Raw genomic sequence first — 18,596 nt, forward strand, 5'->3', positions numbered from 1 at the left:
TCAGTGTCTTTTCCATCAAGAGGGTCCGGTTCAGAGTCGGTGCCGCTGATTCTAGGCCCTCCACGCAGAGGTAGGAAATAAACCCATGTTTATATTCTAACCTGGTGCTTGCTTACACAGTTAAGTGTTTGTCAGCATTAGTAGAATAAAACCATGAGTTTTATAAAACCTGTGAATCAGTACAACACAAGGCCCAGTCTAGCTGCTCCGCAGCTGTAGCTCTTACCAGGCCATTCCTGCCAGAAGCGGATGGGGGCTATGGAGGCCTTTTTTCTTTTCTTAAAATAAAATAAAATAAAATAAAATGTGACCTTGACACGTCTAAGGGGTGGTTCCTGTGTGGAGAACAGCAGGAGCAGAGGTAGCAAGCAAAACAGGACGCAGGACGGCTTCTCTTAAGGTAGGAATGCAAAGACCTCAATGCAGCAGCGTGGTTCCCGGAAGTGATTTTGCCAGCACCACTCCAGCTGTTTTAGTTTTCCCAGGAAGTGGAGGTCTACGTTAACCGGGATTCTTCTGAAGGGAGGCTGCTGTTTCTTCCTCCCCCATGGCTGTATTTACTCACATCAGTAAGGACTCATGAACATTTTATTGTATGGCTTATTACAGATTTGAGCTGGTTACCCGCGCAGTAATTATGAGAGCAAACACACCGGGTGGGCAGAATGGAGCAGGGTCCTGATCTCGGCTGGGCAGTAAGGGGACTGACTGCAGGAGACAAGACGTGGTGACTGACAAGAGGGGCCTGTGAGAAGGGAGGAACTCGGCAGAAGGTTCCCAACACAGGTGGCCCGGGGCCAGCGGTGCCAGCAGAAGCCTGCCCAGGAGCTGGTTGGCAGGGTCCCTCAGGGGAGGCTTCTGTGTAAGCTTTGATGCTATGCTTTGACTGTACGGCCGCCCAGAATCCCTGCACACACACCCGGTCAGTGGTTCGGCCTGTAGCCTTCCACACTTGGCTCTGGTCACTATCCTTCCAGAGTGGAAACTGTCACCTAGCACACAGCTCAGCAACCTCCTCCACACCCTCCACACGCCGGCCCAGCTGACCTCTTTGGTCTATGTCACTGTGCCACAGACCGGTTTACCTTCCTCGCCAACAACCGTCAAAGGATCTCCCTAACCACAGACTGCCCCAGGCTCTAACAAGCCTGCACGCCCCACCTACTGGCTCCGCCCTCACGCTGTCAGCCAAACCCTGTTCCAAAACGGCTGCTATTTCTCCTCTGAGCTGAATGCTTTTCGGGGCTAAGCCCTCTGGTTCTCCATCAAAGCCGTGTCGTGCTGACACACTAACAAGCACAGACCCCCGACTTGTTGAGCCCTCACTGCCTGCAGGACTCCACGATTGTGTTCTTCCTGTCCAGCACCGTCCATGCTTAGGCTGCCTTCTCATCCGGCCCTAGGCTGCTAAATCTGCGTCACTGTTGACCCCCGTGTGCCTCCGCAGGCCTGGGTGAGAGGCGACACACACATGGCGGCCCTGTCCAGGAACACGCAGGGAAGGCAGCCTGGCTCTGCCTCCCCTAGCAGGTCACGGCAAGAGGGTAATGACGCTGCTCTCACTTGTCCCGTTGCCCTGCCAACCACCGGAGGCCTCAACCTCCTGGGCTGTGCCAGTGTCGTGCTGAGTTCCCTCTGGTCCTTTCTCTCCACGTCCCCGAGGGTGAGTGAGCAAACGAGAGCACACAAAGCCACAAGAATCAGAGCCACACATTGGGCTTTGTCCATAATTATTACTATAATGATTTATAAAAAGAATCATTTTCAGGCAACTGTGTTAAATTATTGTTCAGCTCTGGAGAGGGAGGTGGGGCCCTGGCCATGGTGAAGACCTTTCTTGAGGGAGGTGAGGTGCCCACCCTTTGGGTCTCACTCCTGAGGAAGTGGCTTTCCCTCAGCAAATAAAGACCATCGTCCCTTCCTGTCCAGGGCACCGAGGGAAAGGCGGGGAACAGCAGATCAATGTAGTGCCTTGAAAGGGAGTGGGGGGGCAGACCACAGGGTGTGGCTGCCATGGCTCTGAGGTTCTGACCCTTGGCCACATTCCTTCACTGGGAATGGAGGACTGTTCCCTGGTCAGTCCTATCTAGGACATTTGCCCAGCAAAACTGGGTGTCCAAGGGTCCAGGCAGCCCTGTCAAGCTAGGAAGAGGAAAACTGGCAGGGAACACACCAATGTGCCTCACCACCCTAATGGGAGCTCCTGGCTGCCCCTCAGCCCACTCCAGTGATCCAGGGATCACTAGCCCCAGCTGGAGCCTGTCAGAACAAATGGAGCATGTGAATGTCTGGTCTTGGAGCTTCGAGAACAGAGCAAGGAACCACAGGCCAGAGTGGCCCTGCCGAGAGGGTCACCCACACCAACTCGATGGCAGCCTCTCCAATTCCTATGCTCCAGCTTGGGACTGCCATCCATGCGGCTAACCGTCACTCTCTGTGTGTCTGTGTGTGTATGCTGAGCACAGGGGGAGGGGAGGCTGCAGGCGGGCATGGCAGCACCACCTGCTCCGGGGTCTGGGCATGCAGGGGACCCTAGGCCTAGAGCATGAACCCAGACCAAAAGGGGTCAAGGGCTCTGGCTCCCCTTTCCTCCCTCTCTCCCAGTATGTCCACCCTCCTTGGGCATTAGAAGGTTTTGCGATGAATCGCACGGGAGCCGTCTTCTTCATACTCCTTCTTGGATACCCACATCTTCTTGAAGGTGTCCAGGGAGGCGAGGATGGAGCCGCTGTAAAGACGGAGAGACAATAGTCTTTGGTACCTGTGGGCTGGGCCAGCTGCCATCCCTGGGTCCTCAGAACTCCCAGCCTTTTACTTGGGAAAGAAATCCATCCATTTCCCCTGGCCAGTGCAAAGTCTCTCCCGAAGCCCTTCTGCTTGAGCCCCATCTCACCCGATCCATGTGGAGTACAGCCGTTCCTGAGGAGCTGAGATCTAGAAGGAGCAAAGGGCTGTATAACCCACCTGTCCCTACACAGCCACCACCCTCAAACCCAAGGCAGCGAGGGCCTGAGTAGTAGGGCAGGGTGGAGAATGAGGAACACGGGCTCGGAGGGGTTCCCCTCTCCCCGAAGGCCAGCACCACCCAGCTCCCTCTCCCCAGAGGTCTCCAGCCTCACCTTGATTTTAACGTCCTTCGGGGCCAGCTTCTTTACTTCACTTAGTAACCTGTCTCCAAAGCCTGCGGGTACAAGGACGGCCAAGCCTGGACCACAGCCAACCTCCTTGCCATGGCGGCCTTGAGACCACTAGCTGTGGCTGTCTCTCTGCCAGCACCCTGGTGGGTACAGCTTGTTGAGAGACTGACATGAGATGTAACCTAAAGCCATACTGACCCTACGTCCTGTCTGAAGACGCCTCAACTGGGCACTCCACGGCAAACTCACCGTCTACTCACAAGCTAAGGAAGACTTCATTTTAGAGCCTGGTTGTTATTTTGGTTTCTTTTTCTTTCTTTTTTTTTAAAAAGAGTGTCTCATCCTATGTAATCCAGGCTTGGCAGCGAACCCATGATCTTCCTGCCTCAGCCTCCTGAGTACCGAAATGACAGATATATGCCGCCATGCCTGGCATAATTTAATTCTACATTGAGTCTCTTAAAAAACAACGAACTAGCCGGGCGTGGTGGCGCACGCCTTTAATCCCAGCACTCGGGAGGCAGAGCCAGGCGGATCTCTGTGAGTTCGAGGCCAGCCTGGGTTACCAAGTGAGCTCCAGGAAAGGCGCAAAGCTACACAGAGAAACCCTGTCTCAAAAAAAAAAAAAAAACCAAAAAAAAAAAAAAAAAAAAAAAAAAAAAAAAAAAAAACAACGAACTAAAAACATCTCCCCTACCACAAGGTCCAGTTCACTGAGTACTGCCAAAAGGGTGGTGGACGTGGCACACTGCTGGTCCAGAGAGCGAGTGGTCTGAGGTGCTAGCTGCCTGGGCCTTTGGCCTCCCCCCCCCCCCCCCCCCCCCCCCCCCCCCCCGCTTCTCCCCAACAGTACCTTTAAAGAGTGTTGAGCCCCCTGAGAGCACAATATTGGAGAACAGTGTCCGGCGAAGGTCCATGTCGGACTTGTGGATGGCGAAGGCCAGCACTTCATGGAGGCCCTCACTCTCATCCCCCACCAGGTCTGGCTGGAACAGCAGCTCAGGGGCCCGGAAGCGTGCAGGCCCCACCTGTGGAGAAGACGACTTAAGTTCTCCAGAGCAGCCCGTCCCTTTCCTCCAGGTCAGCATCGGCTACCAGCCACCGTCGTCGGGCCTGCCCACTTACATCAAGTGTGCTGCCGTCCGGAAGGGTGTACTGCACCTTCTCAGTCTCCAGGGCTTCGTCCTTCTGCGGGTTGATGGACAGGTAGCAGGCTCGCTGTATGGGCAGAGCACACGCTGAAGCTGACTGCAGCAGGGACAGTTGTGGCCAGGGCTTGCTCTCACGTCTTGGCCTCCCCAACCCCAGCCATGTCCACATGCCCAGGCCCTTAATCACCTCTTTGATGGTCCGGACAACCTCAAACTCAGCCGAGGTGTGGAAGTCAGCCCCTTCCTTGCGCAGCAGCAGCCTCAAATATCGAGAGACGTCTCGGCCCGCAATGTCTACCCGCATGATGGAGTGTGGCATGGCAAAGCCCTCATAGATGGGGACGGCGTGGGTGACCCCGTCCCCCGAGTCTAAGACCACTCCCGTTGTGCGTCCTGTTGCGTACCTGCCACCAGGTCAGCATCCTTTTACTTCAGCCACTGGGGTGGGAAGACCTCCTCCTCAACCCCGCAAGGGACCCTGGGATATTATTTATACTACACTAGAAACAGGCATGGAGGGGATCAAGAGGCTGTGCCCCCGGGGGACGTCAGGACTTGGGGCACTCACAGGCTGAGCACGGCCTGCATGGAGATGAACAGTGCAGGGACATTGAAGGTCTCAAAGAACACCTCCGCTGCCTTCTCCCGGTTCTTACTGGGGTTCAGCGGGGCCTCCGTTAGAAGAACAGGATGCTATGAGAGACAAGGGAGTCACACACACACACACACAAAGACACGCGAGGCCCCAACAGAGCTTTCTTTCCTGAGCTAAGAGCACCACTGGACAGCCGCTTGTCCCTGTGGAGAGCCGGCCCTGACCAACTCTGGCTGTCACTGGCTGTGCCCATGCGCACACCGAGAGAGCAGGAAACGTCCTACCACTGTGCAGACAGGGAAAGAGCAGTCAGGAAAGTGGGAGTGTGGAGGGAGGGGAAGCCACCTCACCTCCTCAGAGAAGGTCTGCAACTGGTCCTTGGAGTAGACGTACTGCCAGATGCGCTCCATGTCATTCCAGTCTCGGACCACACCGTGCTCCATGGGGTAGCGGATGGTCAGCAGCCCCCGGTGCTCCTGGAGGACAGGGAGAAAGCGGACATAGTGCCTCCGGCCTCTGCCTGCTGGCTATCTCCCTGGGTATCACACAGGCTCCCGGAGCTCAGCCGGCCTCACATGGCTGAGGACCGGAGAAGATGGCAACACGCCTTACTGAAGAGTCTTCTGAGCAAACTGCAGCCATTTTCATCAGACCAGCCGTGCCTGCTGGCTGTCAGTTCCCTCAGAGAGGGTGGGGTCACCGGACCCTCACCCAAGATTCCTCCCAGTCATTTGTGTGCACTCTGCCCTAACTGTATGTGGCCCGAGGATCTTGGGAGAGGTGCCGAGTACATAAGCTAGGGGAGGCTAACTGAAGGGAGACCCCACCATGATGGGCGAAAACTTTCCAGGTGCTTAGGGGTTCCTCGTCCTCCTCTAAGTAGCCCCTCATCCACACTCTGTAAGTAAGCCCAATAAAAACCAGTTTTCCCAGGGTAAACTGATGGAGTTTGGTTTATGGCAGGAACCTTAGAAGGAGGAGAAAGATGCTGTCTCCTTGGGAAGGAATTCTTCCAACATGTCTGGTAGTTAGCAGGATACGACAAAAACAAAGTTGTGCTATGGACTATTATTTTAACATGTGTTACATTCGTTTATGCTGTGGAACGTTTGTTTTAATGATGCAAAGATGTGCTGCATTCTTTTATGTTGCATTTGTTGAACTCTGTGAAGCTGTGTTACTGTGCCTGTCTAAAACACCTGATGGTCTAATAAAGAGCTAAACAGCCAACAGCGAGGCAGGAGACAGGATAGGCGGGGTTGGCAGGCAGAGAGAATAAATACAAGGAGAAAAAGAGAGGGAAAAAAAGGATTGAGGAGCAAGAGAACAAGGAGAGGCCAGTCACCCAGCCACACAGTCAGTCATGGAGTAAGAGTGAAAGCAAGATATACAGAAGTAAGAAAAGGAAAAAGCCCAGAGGCAAAAAGGAAGATGGGATAATTTAAGGAAAGCTGGCTAGAAATAAGCCAAGCCAAGGCCGGGCATTTATAAGTAAGAATAAGCCTCTGTGTGTATTTATTTGGGAGTTGGGTGGCGGGCCCCCAAAAGAACAAAGAGTAAAAAAAAATCCCAACCAACTACAAAGTTAGTTTGGGAAAAGCAACAGCATCGCTCTTGCTCCAGATGATGAGCCGGGCAGCCAAAGCCTCACTGAGGAGGGGCGTCTGCTTTCCCATGTGGTGTGCTCGAGTATCCTTCCTCGTAGCAACAGCCGCAGTGCCCTGTCCTGGGTGATTAGATGAGCAACTGAAGCCCAGAAGGAACTGGCTTGTGTGGAGGGGGGACTGCAAAGCAAGAACACATGGCTAGCACCCTCCATGTAGCCTTGGACTTGGAAAGAAAGGTGGAAAAACAGATCGTGGCAGGCCGGGCGGTGGTGGCGCACGCCTTTAATCCCAGCACTTGGGAGGCAGAGGCAGGTGGATCTCTGTGAGTTCGAGGCCAGCCTGGGCTACCAAGTGAGTTCCAGGAAAGGCGCAAAGCTACACAGAGAAACCCTGTCTCGAAAAAAACCAAAAAAAAAAAAAACAGATCGCGGCATTGGCTTGCTGCTGCGTACAGGTGGGGGACCAAAGAGCACACAACTCAGATCTACGTTAAAGGGCTCTTCCTGAGATCCAGGAACTTGGAACCTGTGGGAAGCACTGGTTAAGAGTGATGGTTGCAGAACTGAGAGAGGTGGCACATGGCACTCCAGTCACTAGGCGAGACAGGATGCTATTAACCGCGGTTTAGAAGAAGGTTGACTTAGCAGGAATCTTGGGACAGGGATAGGGCTTGAGTGGTGTTCATGAGCCCCACCATGCCAGCTGCTGGTGGAGGAAGCTTTTCAGGGATAGAGATCACAACAGCCACTTCCCTAATGAGGCAGCCAGGGACACCTGCAGGGGAGGACCATGCACGGGTTGACTGGAAACCCCGTGCTGAAGTATGAATTTATTGGCTTGCCAACTATTGGGACCAGGTGTGGTTTTGGCACACATCTTTAATTCCATCACTCAGAAGACAGAGACAGGTGGATCTCTGTGTGTTTAAGGCCAGCCTGGTTTACATAGCCAATTCCAGGACAGCCAGGGTCACAGAGACCTTGTTTCACGATTTGCCCCCCCCCCCAAACAAACAAGCAACAAAACAACCCATTTGGGCTTGCGTGGGTGCTGGAACTAGGTGTTCCTTGGTTCCTGGTAGCACCCAAGAACATAAAAGATAACGAGTCTCAGGTGACGGAAATGGCTAAGCAGTGCAGGTAAAAGGATTAAGTTTGACCAGAGTTGGGCAACTTCCTCCCCTGGGTATGCTGTGTATATTTTTCTCTTGGAGGTGAACACAGATGAGTCACCCAAACAGAAGTCCTCTTAGCCTCCAGGTGTGGCAAACGGAGAGGGACCATCCGGCTGTAGAGGTACTGGAATGGCAGCCAAGGATGCGGCAGTCTAAGCCGAGAAGGTGTGGCCAACTGGGAGGTGGGTGGGTATAAAATACTGTGCCCTTGGCCTTAGGTCTGATCAGCTTGAGCCACCTGAGCTGTACAGAGTTCATCAAGACTAGGAAAATGTTGGGGCTGGAGAGATGGCTCAGTGGTTAAGAGCACTGACACTTCTTCCAGAGGACCAGGGTTCAATTCCCAGCATCCACATGGCAGCTTACACCTGTCTGTAACCCCAGTTCCAGGGAATCTGACACCCACACACAGACATACACGCCAATAAAACACCAATGAACATAAAATTAAACAACAATAACAACAAAACCCCACTGTCTTTAAAAAAAGAAAGGAAGAAAGAATAGGAAACTGCATCAAGGACCCATTAAAGTATCCCTGGATGAGGAAGCCATATAACTGGTACAAACGGATGGAGTCTTTTGATGCAGTACTGGACTTCCCTAATATTTTACTTCAGTATCTCCTCAGCTTGGGATTTTTGAAAACTAATACTGCCTGGAATGGACTTTCAAAATACTTCAAGGTTACCTTCACAACCCTACTATTTGTCACGGGATGGTGGCCTAGGACCTTGCTCTGTCATCCTGAGCAACCCTGGTAAAAAGGTTTAATTATACAGATGACACAATGCTAACCTGAGTGCTTTGTGGATGTGGAAACTCATCTGAAAGACTCAACAATGCATCTAAGGGAGCAAGGACGGGAAGGAAACCAGGTCACGAAGGGGGCAAGGGCCAGACACAGCTATGAAATTCTCGGGGGCTTTGTGGTTGGGTGAAGCATGGATGATACCCACTGTGCTGGCTGGTCTCTCCTGTCAACTTGACACAAGCTAGAGTCATCTGAAAGGAGGGAGCCTCAATTGAGCAAATACCTCCATAAGATCCAGCTGTAAGGCATTTTCTTAGTTATTGATGGGAGATGGCCCAGCCGATTGTGGGTGGTGCCATTCCTGGGCTGGTGGTCCTGGGTTCTGTTAAGAAAGCAGGCTGAGCAGGCCATGGGGAACAAGCCAGTCAGCAGCAGTCTTCCACAGCCTCTGCATCAGCTTCTGCCTCGAGGTTCTTGTGCCCTGTACGAGTTCTTGTCCTGACTTCCTTCAGTGATGAACAACAATATGGAAGTGTGAGCTGAATAAACCATTTTCTTCCAACTTGCTTTTTGGTCGCAGCAACAGAAACCCTAAGGCACCCACAAAGGTAACTAAGAGATTCTGCAACAACCCTTGTATGTAAAAGTTAAAGAATGAATGCAAGATACCTTGGGAGCGTATGAAATAGACTTCTGGAGGACTTGATGTTAACTCCAGGTGCTAGGAGTGGGTTGACCGAGGAGGCCCTCGAAGCCCCCTAAACAATAAAAGCTACTGTCATGCTGCTGGTTGTATGCCAAAACCAGATGTCAGACCCTGCTGGCTGAAGTCACTGCATGCCTCAGTTGCAGGACTTGGTAGGGTCCAGTTGAGAGTAAGCTGAAGTTTCCCCAGCCCCTGGTTAACTTTCATCGCGCTGAAAGGTGCCAGGAAGGCTGCTGGAGAAAATTATGGTCCAAAGTTCTGCTTGGTGGCGGACCTGGCATGCTACACTATGCAAGTGCCAGGCAAGATGTGCCAGTTAGTGCAATGATGGCATGAACGTTATGGATACAACCAACTTTCTGACTAGCTTAAGGCCTGCTCGGGAGACAGGAATTTACATCTGGTACTCTGAGCTCAGACAGAAATGTGCCATGGTTGGGGAAAGTCACAGGCCCTAACAACTGCAATGACTTTGTCACATGAATGTGATGTGCCTTCCGAGTATCTGTCTGCGCACTTAGGGTCTTACTGCTGTCCGCTTCCCTGGGATGTTTTCCTGTTTCCCTTTTCCTATTTTTTTTTTTTTAACTTGTGTTTTGCAGAAGGAATACCACCAAGACTATGGACATGGAGAGAGGGTCAAGGCGACATGAGGGCTTGGTACTCCGCTGAAGTTGGAGAATAGCCTGTCACCCTTCCAAGGCTCAGGGGACATTGCTGAAGGGAGGGTGCTGTGGGATGGTCTGTATGTCAAATCTGTTGCTCTGATTGGTCAATAAATAAAACACTGATTGGCCAGTGGCCAGGCAGGAAGTAGGTGAGAAGGAGAGAGGAGAATTCTGGGAAGCGGAAGGCTGAGGCAGAGAGACACTGCCAGCCGCAGCCATGACCAGCAGCATGTGAAGACTCCGGTAAGCCACCAACCATGTGGCAAGGTATAGATTTATGGAAATGGATTAATTTAAGCTATAAGAACAGTTAGCAAGAAGCCTGCCACGGCCATACAGTTTGTAAGCAATTTAAGTCTCTGTGTTTACTTGGTTGGGTCTGAGCGGCTGTGGGACTGGCAGGTGACAAAGATTTGTCCTGACTGTGGGCAAGGCAGGAAAACTCTAGCTACAGAGTGTGTGTGTATGTGTGTGGAAAGACTCTAAGAGCTGAAGGAAGAGGTAGTGTTACAGAACACAATAAATACTCCAAGCAAAAGAGGAGCCATTTTTTATCAGGTCAGCTGTACCTGCTTGCAAGAAACCTTTTGAGCAGGCCTGCTGAGGTTCCCTCAGAGAGGCGGCGGGAGGGTCACTGGACCCTCACCTGAGAGTTCTCCCTCCCGTACCTCCCAGGCATTCACAGGCAGTTCTGCCCTAACTGCGCATGGTCTCAGGGCCTTGAGAGGGGCTGGCGTATACAGGCTGGGGAGGGATCATGAAGAGTGAACACTGCTGTGGGTTCCCCTTGCTCCCACACTAGCCTCTCACTCACACCCATCAAAAAAGTCTCTGGTTCCCCAGGGTGAACGTCAGTAGACTCCTTGTCTGGTTTCTCACTGGGGCCTTCTAAAGACTCACTGTTTACGTCTACCCAGGGAAAGAATTCTGGAAATGTGCCCATCCCACAGCCCGCCATCCTCTTACCCCATGAATGTGCTTCCTCACTCACTGCCTAAACTGTCTACAGTGTCTCCCCGCGCCCTCATCAGCATCCATCTGCAGCAGTCCATCACCATCCAGCCAGTGTTCCTCCTGTCAACACGGTCCCTCCTAGGCCACCTGGGCCCATCATTCTTCCAGAGTACAGCTGGGACTCTGGCCTCTTGGCCCAGCTCTCTAATCAGCCCTCGTCTATCTCCTATAGGATACACCACCTCCACCTGCTCACAGCTACCCCTCTAGTGGACACAAGCTTCTCTTACAACAGTGGCTGGTACTCACCTCCCAGGAGCCGCTCATCTGCCCTTCTACTCAGGCCTCCCCATTTCAGGCCTAGGGCTGCTCCTGCATTCCCGGGGGCCTACCTGACTCCTGCCCATGCAGGGCTGGCTCTTCCCTCACGCCCTGTATTGGCTCTCTCAGAGTCTGATGTGGCCATGGAGTCCCCAGGTATGCCAGCCTAGCATGAGTAAGAAATGGCCCCAGCCCTCCTCAGAGCGGGGATCAGGTCCATCCAATCTAGGTGATTCTAATTCTTCAGTCACTTTTGGGGGTAGCTGAAGATGACTTTGAACTTCTGATCCTCCTGCCTCCACCCCTCCCGAGTGCTGTGATCACACGCTTGTGATCGTAATCACTTCTTTCTCCTATAATTTCTAAACAGCTTCTGAATGAGGACAGGAGGCCCAAGCATGTTCCTCAGGAGGGACATTTTTGTTTGCATCTCACAGAAGGGGGGTTGCCTTGCCACATACACAGCACTAAACAACCGAAATGGGAGGGGGGCGGCAAAAAGGCGCAGAAACCCTAGAACAGGTTGCTCTGACCAGCAGCCAGCTCTCCCGTGACCGAGGAATTCAACGGAGGGCTAGTTACCTCTGCCTTCGGTCCGATGAAAAGGTCCCCCTCCAGGGCTCCGGCCATGACCCGCATGTGCTTGGGCCGTCCGACACTGCAAGGACACAGAAGGTCAGTGAGCTGGGCAGGTGCATGGCTGAACCTGCATCCAGGAAAACTGTAGCCCAACCGCAAAGCTCTAGAGGGTGGCCAGTCTAAGTGCTGGGAAGCGGCTCAGGGCAAAGGTCAGACCCTCGACTTAAGGGAAGGGGGGGGGGAGCAGCAGCATTGGTTTTAGAAGCACAAGCAGTTTGGGGTTTGAAGGAATGGGTCTCTCTCCAGGGAGGGCTGAGTGTGAACGACAGGATCCCTGCGTGGCCAGGCTCTATCTAGCAAGGGATGAGTCTTCTGTAGCCACCCTCTCATCTGCTAATAGATGGAGGACAACCCTAGAACCGAGTGGTGACCACTGTCCCTCCCCATTGCCATGGCTTCCACAACAGAGTTTCAGTTCTTGGCAAGCATGTATCGGATGAGCCGCCATTCCAGATCGTGACCCACATTCCCCACGAACCACCAACAAACAGCCTTCCCTGACACCCACCCAGAGTGCTAGATGGAAAGCTGAAGAAGCCCTTCCATGCACCCTCAGCACGCCCAGGCTGGCCTTGTCCCTAGACAGGCCTGTAGTTCTTAGAGCCACCCCAGGGGACTTCAGGGTCCACCTCTGATCTGTAGGCCACTGACACATCCTTCAAGCTCTGAGAGGCTCCCGAGAGAAACTTCCCAGGGGGCAGGCAGGGCCCAGGCACTCCAGGATCTCTAGGACGGTACCACTCTGGTATTCCTGCCACCACCAGCACCACCTGGGGTGTGTGGAGAAGGCTAGACAGAACATTTCCTACATGCTAAACATAAATAAGTCCTGATGAAAACATTTCTGGGGGCTGGGGGGGGGTATAGCTCAGAATGTACGCTCAGCTTTCGAGAGGCTAGGGGTTCAAGCCGCTGCACCCAAACCCGTAATAACCAGAAAAACCTTTCCAGGGAGGCAGGGGTGGCTGTGTATCCTCCCCCCGACTCTCTGTGGGAGTTTAGCTCTTTCCCTGGAGAGAGGTCCCTTTTATTCCTGCTATAGCCACCACCACACCCCATCCCCAGGGCAATGCCGGCTGCTTCTCCTCCTCTCTGGCTCAGCCAGGAACAAAGGTAAGAGGCTCTGGAGAGGAAACCCAGCACAGAACTCTCCCAGAGCTCAGGTTAATCCCACCAATCTGGTGTTTCCTCTTACAGGTGGAGGGGCAGCCGCCCTCAAAGAGAGCTGTGGCCACAGGGCCCATGTTCTTCCCCAAAGCAAATAAGGGCGGCCAGGGGAGGCGGCTGCCCCAGCAACACTTACTAGTTTGGGAAACAGTACTTAGGAATCTGGTCTCCCGCAAAACCAGCCTTGATCACCCCGGAACCCTGCAAGGAAAAGCAATGTTTAGCTCCTGCCCTCGGCTCCAGATGCAGTCAGTGTCTCCAAGTGGAGAGAGCGGGCAGCCCCACCAAAGCTGGGCAGGGAGGAAACCAGAGACCCCACTTAGAGGACGAGATCGTTCACAAGCACTAGTAGCTCAAAACTGGGAGTGATGCTGCATTTCCTGCCCTGGAGATTTTTATTTGGCTGGGTCTGGAAACTCAAAGGGGAGATGAGAGGGGCTGTTAGGGGCATCTAGCGTGAGGAAGTCAGGGTTGCCGCTCAATATTCTACAGTGCACAGGTTAACCCCGTTACCAACAATCCCCGCACCAGAAGGGTATCAGTGAGGAGAGAGAAACCATTACACACAGCCTCCTCTGTGCATGCTATGGCTAGTTACTGTGGGAGGAACACAGCTCCACTCCAAAGATAGCTAGATGCTACCCCTCAGTGTCATCCAGGAGTCCCTTTCGTCAGCAGCAGAAACAGACCAAATATTGGGCCCACCAGGGAGACCACTTGGTGTGTGGAAAGACTGGTGCCTTTCTCAAGTACCTTTCCTGGGGAATAAGAGAAGAGACTGCTGTGGCCCTGCTCCAGCTTGGATGCTGGACCTAGGATTTCAACAAGAACCCGGCAAGCCTTCCACTCAGTAAAGGAATCACTTTCTCACACCCTTTGCCCACCAATCTCCATCACAACCCTCTAGGCGTGCAGAGCAGAAACAAACAAGTCCAAGTTACAGGAGAGGGTCTGCAAGCCCCAAAGGAACCAAGTGGGTGTCTCTAAGTGCATAAGCTTGCTGGCCACCAAGAAGGGAAGTAGCCTGATGTACACTGCAGCTTGCCGGAGCACGGTTCAGACAAGCACATTCCCAAGTCCAGGACTAGCCTCCATGATAAACATCTTGTTATGATTTAAGGGAGTCCACATGGGTGCTCCAAAAAAAGGCAGCCACAAAGGGACTCCATCAGGGGGTCACGTGGGAAGGAGTCAGCTCCCAGAAAGAGCAGAAGTGTGTCACTGTCAAAAACTCCAAGGCCTACACACCAGAGGCATCATCTAGGCACAGCCACAGAGAAGCTATGGCAAGGGTTCTGAGGCTAGGCATCTCCCAGGGCAGCCGAAGGCAAGCAGAACCCAGGCGCTGGAAGACAAAGCCTCGGGAAGCGGGACCTCTTTCCTTTCAGGCTTGCAAACAACTACCCCAAACTGCTGCTGCTCCGTCCTGGGAAAAGTGGTCCTGCACCCTCCATTTAAAGAGAGGGGGCGTCAAAGCCGCAAAGAGGCTGCCAAGTGGTGGTGGGTACTTGGCTGGTAGAAATTAACTTGCAGTGTTTGCCTCTGGGTGCAGCCCCTTGGGAAGTGTTGTAAAGACCACCGGGCCCTCCAAAAGATGAGGCCAGCAGTGTGCAAAGGTCAAATGTCAGCCGACCTACATCAGGCATCCAGAGCTGACCATAATAAGCAAAGGACCGGGGGGTCGAAACTTGCCCAGCGCTTCCACCCAAGACAGATGCGTCCACCGGCCTAGGGCATCAAGGACCGCCTGGCTATGTCCAGCTGTCCCGCACATCCCGGGCTCCGAGGGAAGTGGTCCCCAGGCCCCCAGCTGGCCCCGCGCACAGCTGGCCCCACCAGCGCCGGCCACTGCGCGGCGCCGCGTGCGACCCCGGGGCGGGACACAGCCCTCCCCCCAACCCCGCGGCCGGACTCACGTTGTCGATGACCACGGGCTGGTTGGCGATGATGTCGTAGGACTCCATGGCCGGGCCGAGCCGGCCCTGCCCAGCAGGCGGGCTGCAGGAGGACCGGCGGGCTACAGGGCGCGCGGGAGGACCCGGACGGCCGCGACTCGAGATGGGGCGCCGCGCCCCTCCCCAGCGCGCTGCCTACGCGGACCCGGCCCGCGGCCAATCACAGCTGCCGACCGGCCTGATTGACGGGGAGCGCCGGGGCGGACTGCCGACGGGAGGGGGCGGGGCCTCCTGGAGCTGGCTAGCCAATTGAGGCTGCCCGGAAGGACAGCCGGGCGTTGCCAAGGTAGGCTGCGCGGCGTCGGTGCGATGATGTCATGGCTGGGTTCTTAAAGGGGACGCAGGTATTGGAAAGAAGGTGGTGGGTCCGTTGCAGTCGGGAAGTCTCGCCTACGGGAGACCTGTCTTTAATGCGACATCCGTGAGCACTCCTTCTCGTAGGGAGACAGACCTGAATATTTCAACGGAAGAGTCAAATCAGATTTATTCATGTTTTGATTTTTAGAGAAGCCCTGTGAAGCCCTGGCTGGCCTCGCACTTGGGATCCTCCTGCCTCACAAGGGCTGGAATTACAGGCACGCGCTGCCATACGTAGCAACAGATAGTTTTGAATTTAATAAAACTTAAACCTTAGGTGAATGATAATTTCCATTGTATTTTATTATAGAAGTATTATACATTTAACTTACATTGGGCCTGTGTTTAATTTTGAGTTTTTGTACATGTATCAGGTAAGCCTCGGAACTCCTATTTTTTCACCAGCCATCAAATTATTCCAGTATTACTGTTGAAAATAATATGCTTCTGGTGATGAGATGGCCTAGCAGGTAAAGGTGCTTAGCACTAGGGCTGACGACCTGAGGTTTGATCCCGGAGACCCAAATGGTAAGAGAGAACCAGCTTTTCTTCCACAACTTGACCTCTGAATGCTACAAGTGCACTGTGGAATATGCATGTACAACCACAAGCACATACTCGGGAAAAAAAAAGTTAAAAAAGAATAGGGGGAGAGAAGCTGTGTGTGGTGGCGCATGTCTTTAATTTTAACAATAGAAAGGCAGAGGCAGACCAGTCTCTGAATTCCAGAGGTCAGCAGAAGCTACATAGTGAGATCCTGTTTCCAAAAACTTATATATAATTTATGTTAATATATTTATATTGTGTATAATAATTTATAATATATATATAATCTTCATTGAACTGCCTTGGTACTTTTGTCAATAAATGATATTTTCTCTGAACCTTCTGTTTCATTGATCCATCAGTCAATAACACTGATGTCTTGTGGTGACAGTGTTTTGTTAATGTGACAACATCTGAGAAAATCATCTTAGGAGAGGCTCTATCTCTTGGGTTGGGAGAGTTCACTGATGAAGTTACCTCGATTTTGAGTTCTCTTTGTGGGAAGATTATAACACAAGTTAAATTTCTTTAAAAGAGATACAGAATAGTTCCAGTGGCGGAGGATTCCTCCTCCCATCCTCCTCTTTCTTCTTCTCTTTCCGTTTGGGGTGCTGCACATGGAACCTGTAACTAGGCGAGTTCTCTACCACTGAGACACACTCACAGTCTTGCTATATCTTCTTGATTTGAGCTTTGTTACTTTCTGCCATAGAATCTGTCTACTTTCGGTAAATTAAACTGGCAAAAAATTGTCCATAATGTACCCATGTTTGTTTTTTTCTTTTTTCAGGGTCTGTAGAGATGTTTCCTCTCTTGTTCTTGACACCCATAATGCATTCCTTTGTCTTTTCTCCTGATCAGGCTGGCTAGAGCAATGGTTTTCAAGCGACCCCTTTGGGGTCAATGACCCTTTCACAGGGGTCACCTAAGACCATTGGAAAACACAGATATTTCCATTATGGTTCATAACAATAGCAAAATTACAGTTATGAAGTAGCAATGAAAATAATTTTATGGTTGGAGGTCACCACGACATGAGGAACTGTATTAAAAGGTCGAAGCATTAGGAAGTCTGAGAATCACTGGGCCAGAGGCTTTACTATTGTAATGATTTTTTTCCCTCAAAACAACAGCTTTGGATTTCATTGACTCTTTTTTTCCAAGAGTGTTTGCATTTTTAATGGACAGTAGCATTGACTACTAAGAAGAACATGCTGTATAAGGTTTGCTGACTCCCACTCTATGCCCAGGTGACTTGTGTAAACGTAGTTGGTTTGTGTTTCTTTAACCTAGGTACAGTGGTGTTTGCCTGCAGTCTCTGAGGGGGCTGAGGCAACAGGATCACTTTGAGCCCAGGAATTTGTGGTCAGCCTGGATAACAAAACAAGACCCTGTCTCAGACTAAACCAAGCCAAACACACACATCCCAGAGAAAAAGTAGACGCTTCCTCCTGGTGCCTGGATCCCAGGGAAGTCTGCCTGGAAATGAGAGAAATCCGGTAGCAGTTTGAGAACACAAAGGTAACTGGAAAGATACACAAACACTCATGTCCAGCAGCACAACAGTCCTCAGTCTCCTTCTTGGGTGATACAAGGAGCTAAGAGAGAAGCAGGTGAAGAGGGAGAGGAGGTGGGGAAGGTTTTGGGGATAGGACTGGTTGGGACTCCATAATGGCCAAGCATAATGGACTTCAGCGGTTCCACATGTCACCAGCGGAAAGATGAAGTTATACAGGCCTGGCTTGCACTGGGGAGGTTGGGGAAGGTGTCAGATTTCAGGATGTGTGTGAAAGCTTAGAAGATTTTCTTAGAGCTTGGCTTGGGGTAGGGATGGAGTGAGATAGAGAGGCACGTAGGATGAAATCTTGGATGTTGGCCAGAGCAAGGGGGAAGGTGTTGTTTTTAACTGAGGCTCTACTGTTGTAGTTTATCATTAAAGACTCGGGAGCCAGATGCTGGGGTGAAAACCTGTTAGCTCAGACAGCACATGTCTGTCCCCCTCCCCCACCTCTTCTACTTCCTGTGCACCTATCTCTTCGTCCTCATGACTACCTCCACTCTCTATGGCTTTTTCCTGTCAACAGGTTGCTTGCAAACAGGATTTTATTGAATCCTGTTTACAATATTCAAGCAGAAAGCTCTTGGATTAAAAGTGTGTGCTAGAGCTGAGCCACACCACAGCTAGAAGCAGGTTCCTCCAGTCTTGGGGTTCACACAGCATGATCAAACAGGAAGGGTAGATTTGCTTCAGATTTCAGATAGGGAAAACAGAAAGTTGCAGAATGAGTGATGGTCAAAGGCTGTGGCGGGGTGGGGTGGTGGTGGTGGGTGGTGGTGGTGAGCTATGTATCTAGACTTTTCAGCCAGTCCACCTCTTGTTTTGGTTTCTAACAGGCCACAGAATTGGACCAGCAAGATGGTTTGGTGCTGTAATGGTGCTTGCTGCCAAGCCTGACGGCCAGAGTCTAGGCCAATAAAACCCTGGGCTCTCTACATGGGGGAGCGTAAGAAATGACTCCTGCAAGTTGACCTCTGGCTTCTGTAGCCAGAAGTTTCTCTGGTTCCGAGTACATCTGGTCCTCCCTCGGGTCCCTCTGCCACTTATAAAATAATCACTCAGAGGCTTGATATTATTTACAAACTGTATGGCCTCGGGCAGGCCTCTTGCTAGCTGACTCTTATATCTTAAAATAACCCCTTTTGATTCATCTGTGTTTTGCCACGTATTCCGTGGCTTTACTGGCCTGCTGGCATGTTGTTCTTTGGGTGGCAGGCTGGCGTCTCTCCCGCCTCTGCCTTTCTTCTTCCTGTCCCTCTCTTGGATTTCCTTTCTGGCTATAACCTAACTCACCATAGGCTTCTTTA

The 18,596-nt window shown here is 52.0% G+C and overlaps 1 protein-coding gene across 1 annotated transcript; it reads right to left on the minus strand.

Moving 5' to 3' along the window:
* Positions 1-1,713: 1,713 nt before the first annotated feature.
* On the minus strand, positions 1,714-14,978 carry Actr1b (actin related protein 1B). The gene is made up of 11 exons (XM_028865667.2): positions 14,790-14,978; positions 13,010-13,074; positions 11,650-11,725; positions 5,234-5,359; positions 4,857-4,981; positions 4,476-4,692; positions 4,263-4,355; positions 3,991-4,165; positions 3,120-3,181; positions 2,894-2,934; positions 1,714-2,728 (listed from the first exon to the last, which is right to left on the minus strand). Exons 1-11 carry the CDS (start codon positions 14,835-14,837, stop codon positions 2,626-2,628), a joined length of 1,131 nt encoding a protein of 376 aa, XP_028721500.1. The 5' UTR covers positions 14,838-14,978; the 3' UTR covers positions 1,714-2,625.
* Between the last annotated feature and the right edge of the window lie 3,618 nt (positions 14,979-18,596).

Source organism: Peromyscus leucopus, chromosome 16_21, assembly GCF_004664715.2.
Source record: "Peromyscus leucopus breed LL Stock chromosome 16_21, UCI_PerLeu_2.1, whole genome shotgun sequence".
In the NCBI taxonomy this organism is placed as follows: Eukaryota; Metazoa; Chordata; class Mammalia; order Rodentia; family Cricetidae; genus Peromyscus; species Peromyscus leucopus.

Bases quoted from the DNA above. Each gene is read 5' to 3' on its own strand.
- Actr1b (XM_028865667.2), bottom strand. From the start codon at position 14,837: ATGGAGTCCTACGACATCATCGCCAACCAGCCCGTGGTCATCGACAAC. The intron at 3,182-3,990 runs GTACTGTTGGGG...TTGTACCCGCAG, and splicing joins GGGCTCAACACTCTTTAAAG to GCTTTGGAGACAGGTTACTA. The intron at 2,729-2,893 runs GTGAGATGGGGC...CCGTCTTTACAG, and splicing joins CTGTACTCCACATGGATCGG to CGGCTCCATCCTCGCCTCCC.